Genomic DNA, 4,680 nt, shown 5'->3' with positions numbered 1-4,680 from the left:
GATACGAGACACAATACATGAATACAATATAGGACACACGGACAGTCGAATACACAACTTTTAAAATCTTATAAGACACAGAGACAAGGCATATATACAAAATATAAAATATTTTTTAAATAAATTACAATGATATTTTAATATTTTATTGATATTAAAATATAAAATACTTTTTTCATTTTTAATGTCTTTTTTAATTATATAACGTATTTAAAATATTTTTTGTTTTAATAAATAATAATATATATTATTTTTAAACTCATTTTAAGAATATATGTTAAGAATAAAGTTAAATATACTAACACGTGATGATATTTAAGTATGTCCAAGTATGATCGAATTTGAATAAGTATCATGAGTGTCCTATCCAAAACAAACGAATAAGTATCAATCCTTGTCATATCCAAAACAAACAAGTATCAATCACTAGCATGTCCAAAATATATCTGATAAATGTCCAAAGTATATCTGATAAGCGACACAACAACTCAATAAAATGTGTTTACAAATTTTTTAAAACTATAGAGACTTCCAAATTAGTTAAACCTTTAAAAATCAGCAATTACACCTACTCTTTGACAAACTTAGCGAACGTTCAGTTCGTATTTTCATTTTCAATGTTTTTCTTAGAATTTTATAAAATCAAAATAAATAATAAAATTTTATTTTGCTTTTTTTTCTTTTTTCATAAAATCTTAAAAATCTAAAATATTAAAAATAAAAAAATATAAAAACATAAGCCCCACGCACCCTTAATTCTTTAGAGCTCCAAAACTTTTAAAAGTCAAGCGATTTTAACAATATTAAACTTAATATTAGAATTATAGAATATAACCCAAACATTATCAACCCAAGTTGTCTAACAGAAAATAACCACGTGAATGTAATCTAAGTAATAAAACTCACTCAGCCCCTTATCCAACACTCTTGTACTATCTTTCCAATACTTTCAAAAGCTAAAGTTTCTATCTTCCTTCTGATTCAAATGTGTCTTCCCTTCGGCCTTCAAGACACTACTTGACATCGCTGTCACATATTTACGGACATAAATGCAGAGATATTGAGTGAAACCCAACAACAGCTTATTTAAAAGTTTCGATTTTGATTTTGACTTTAACAATTACAAATTACTTATAACAGTTGAAGTTGGGAGTGTGTTCTTAATTTTGGCAGATAAAAAGATCACATTTATATTAATACAAGCTCCAAGATAAAGGCTTCCACCCGGGGAAGAAAGCAATTAACAGGTAACTGGAAACTATGTATGAGGAACATCAACTCCAAAATAAGTTCAGACATCAATTCCTCCGCGTTCCCATTTCAAATTTGCAGTTACTACCATTACACTTGCACTATTGTTATTTCAGCCTGAAAGTCTCCACCACGTAAATCATGCACCGCTAGCATATAATCGAGTCCATTCCTTCGCTGCAGAGTAGAATATAATAGTCTTAATAGATTTTACATGCATATAGCATGTTGGATACTGATAATCATACAAGTGAGGGAAAAGAAAGAAAGAATACCAGTTTCAACAGCCTCGGCCTCATTACTTTTCCAATGCTTGGCAATGTTCTCAGATAGTGGATCATCTGGGTTTGGTGCACTCAACAGAGCCTGGATACTATAAAAGTGGCAACAAAATTGAAAATTATCAGTAACATTTCCCCCCGATTTTTTTCACATTTTCCTCGCCCTAATAATGTCTATCAATATGTGTATCGACCATTCTACAAGATGAATACCTCAAGAGTACAGTGCGTATCTGAAGGGCAGGGCTCCACTTATCTTTCAGAATATCAAGACATATCCTGCCAAGCTGCATTAAACATGAACCTGTAAGAAAAATAAGTAATTACAGAAGAAATGGACATGTTATGGAAGGAAAGTGTACCTTATCAATGTTTGGATGATATATTTTTGTTAGAAACCGAACCTAGACAAAGCAATTCAGTTAGGAATGATTAGACAGACCCTATGTACCATTCTCCTATGAATTAAACCTTAAGTAGCAAGTAAATAAATTCAAAGGAAAAACTGCAAAACCATACAACTCAGATTAATGGGTATAATTAAATCACCTTAGTGGTGTATTTATCTCAGACCATATAGGAAATCAACATTCCACTTCATGGAGAAAGGAATTCGTGTTCATCAACATTGTATTCAAGAATGTTTCCAAGTTATTATTGCAGTTTCAACAAGGAGCAGGATGAAGAAAAAGACAGAGAATGGAGCATAAGATCATTCAAGTAATTGCATTTCTTTAGGGTCTTATTCAAAAGCCATGTTCTTCAAAGGTAAAAATCTTAAAACTAAATACAGCTGATAAATATAGTTTGCATTATCGTTTCTTTTTGGTGAGTGACCATTCAGCAGAAACTAAACATGAAAACAATAGTACAAAAATAGAAAAGCAAAAAAGCAATTAATAAATTGAGTACCTTTGGAGCAGCCATTGGATATTCTTCTGGCAAAAATAGTTCTAACTTGAAAACTCCACCTAATAAATACAAACAATAGGGTAGCATATCAGTTGGTTAAAGGATGCTAGTATTTTACAAAGAAATAAGCTCATCAAACAATCCAGTTGGAACTGGTTAACCGAAACTATAACTTGAGAAGACTGATTAAAAAGAAAGATGGATAACATTGAATTTTGTTTGGTCATCAAAATAAGATTTATAAAGAAGGTTGCTATTTTAACTTGTTCTAAATATGTGACTCAGCGCAAGCAGCCAGAAATAAAACATAAAGCAGTTTATTCATGAGATGAGATTCACAACCTATGGAAATTGACTATTCATAGGTTTGGCATATAATGTCAACAGTCCGAAAAACAATCAGCTTATTGATAAACATAACGGAAAACTGCGATCATCAAAATAAGGCCTAAATAGTCAGAAACACAGGTGTAGAAAATGACCTAAATATAAGTTAATAAAACAAGACAGATGCACAAAATTTACAATGTATGCTCATTATTCAAATAACGCTATAATGGGTAGCATCAAATTCCACCTCATCATTCAAATAACCAACATCCTTTCATTAAGTAGGCCACATATAGAATAGGACAGTTACCATTCTACCAATATACATATATATTGAGAGTAATATGAAAGAAATTTCATGGACAAAAATGGAACAAGATTTCTTTCAAAGCACAACTAAGTTATATTTGGTTGCACAATGGAAAACATAATTGATTAATTCTAGTCAAACTCAAATGAATACATAATAACATCCGGATCAAATAGACATTTCTATCAAACACAACAGAATCTTATGCAATATAAGGCACAAAGGATGCTGCTAGGCTCATTATACTACCTTCATAGGGTGACTGAGTAGGGCCAAGGATCATCACATTGAAATATCGCATGTTGTCTTCCGAAGGCGAAGCACTAATTCCAGGTGCTGCATCACCAGATCAAAACAAAATAAGCCAACAGGTATAAACTTTAGCAGAACATAACAACAAATAATTATATAAAACCTTGAACAGATCACTATCACCAAGGTAACGTTCAACTCACACCATCATACAAATTAAACAAGTACTACCAATTTAACTTAGGGTAAGAGCTTTCAAATCACTACACACAAGAGGGGAAACTTCAAATTATGCATGCAACCACGATAATGGAGCTGAGAAATGAGAAGTTACCTGGCTCACTGAGCAAACGCTGCGTTTCCTGTTGAGATCAAAGAGCCAGAGAGAGAGAGTGATCAAAACAATCCACAAAAATTTAATAACTAAAATCTTAAGGGAAAAAATGAAGAAGAAAGAGTCCGAACTAAAATTCGATTCAAGCTAAGATCAGAAGGAAAAAAAAAGGGCTTTCGTAATTGAAACCCCAATTCACCATTGAACACTTTCAAAGTTTCATAATTCTTTTTTCTTTTTGTGGTCATCATCACTGAAGTTGAGCTACGTAAGGTGAAAAAGGAAGGGATTCGATCTTAAGCCCAGAACGGATGATGTAGTTGGTGGTTCAATCAGGTTCATGGGTCACGAATGACAGGGTTATCAAGAATATTGAGGTATTTTTATGGATCAGAGAAATTGAAGTGGGGATCTAAAAGAGATAACGGGTACGAACCTTGATGATTCTTCGAGGGAGGTTGCTGTTCGCCATTTTTGGAGGGTCGATTGCAAAACACGCAATAGGGTTTTGAGTTTCGGAGAAAAAGAAAGAGAGACAGAGAGGAACACACAGAGAAAAAAGAAATTAGAGAGAGAGAGAGAGAGAGAGAGAGAGAGAGAGTGCTTTCTCCCACTAACACTAAAAGGGAGCTCCACGAGATGGATTTTATTCTCCACGTATTTTATATGGACGATAAATTGATAATATTGTCATTTTTTACTTTTTTTTTTCCATAATATCACTTTATAGATGATTTTTTTAAATAAATAATTTAAATATTTTATTTATCGTATAAATAATTTAGACATAATTTATCATTTTGTGTACTGTTATTTATTTTATTTATAATGTAACGATTTAACTATGAATATAATAGAGCTTATGTTATAAATGAGATATGCCTTTAGTTAAATCGTTAACACCGTAAATGAAATAATGGCAAATGGCACCCATATATGCACTTTATTCTCCCTCTTAATTTTTTTTTTTTTATTTTGTGGGATGCACAGTCGAAAGATATCGTCAAGTT

General features: G+C 32.0%; 1 protein-coding gene across 1 annotated transcript; it reads right to left on the bottom strand.

Moving 5' to 3' along the window:
• Positions 1 to 1,082: 1,082 nt before the first annotated feature.
• LOC112703619 (ubiquitin-conjugating enzyme E2 35) lies at positions 1,083 to 4,369 on the bottom strand. Its single transcript, XM_025755166.2, has 8 exons — positions 4,107 to 4,369; positions 3,671 to 3,698; positions 3,334 to 3,420; positions 2,445 to 2,503; positions 1,895 to 1,936; positions 1,746 to 1,819; positions 1,527 to 1,624; positions 1,083 to 1,428 (listed from the first exon to the last, which is right to left on the bottom strand). The coding sequence occupies exons 1-8, from the start codon at positions 4,140 to 4,142 to the stop codon at positions 1,391 to 1,393; spliced, it is 462 nt and encodes a 153-aa protein (XP_025610951.1). The 5' UTR covers positions 4,143 to 4,369; the 3' UTR covers positions 1,083 to 1,390.
• Positions 4,370 to 4,680: the final 311 nt, after the last annotated feature.

This window comes from Arachis hypogaea, chromosome 7 (assembly GCF_003086295.3).
Source record: "Arachis hypogaea cultivar Tifrunner chromosome 7, arahy.Tifrunner.gnm2.J5K5, whole genome shotgun sequence".
In the NCBI taxonomy this organism is placed as follows: Eukaryota; Viridiplantae; Streptophyta; class Magnoliopsida; order Fabales; family Fabaceae; genus Arachis; species Arachis hypogaea.
The sequence above is the reverse complement of the archived record's forward strand: the minus strand, read 5'-3'. Positions and strand labels throughout refer to the sequence as shown.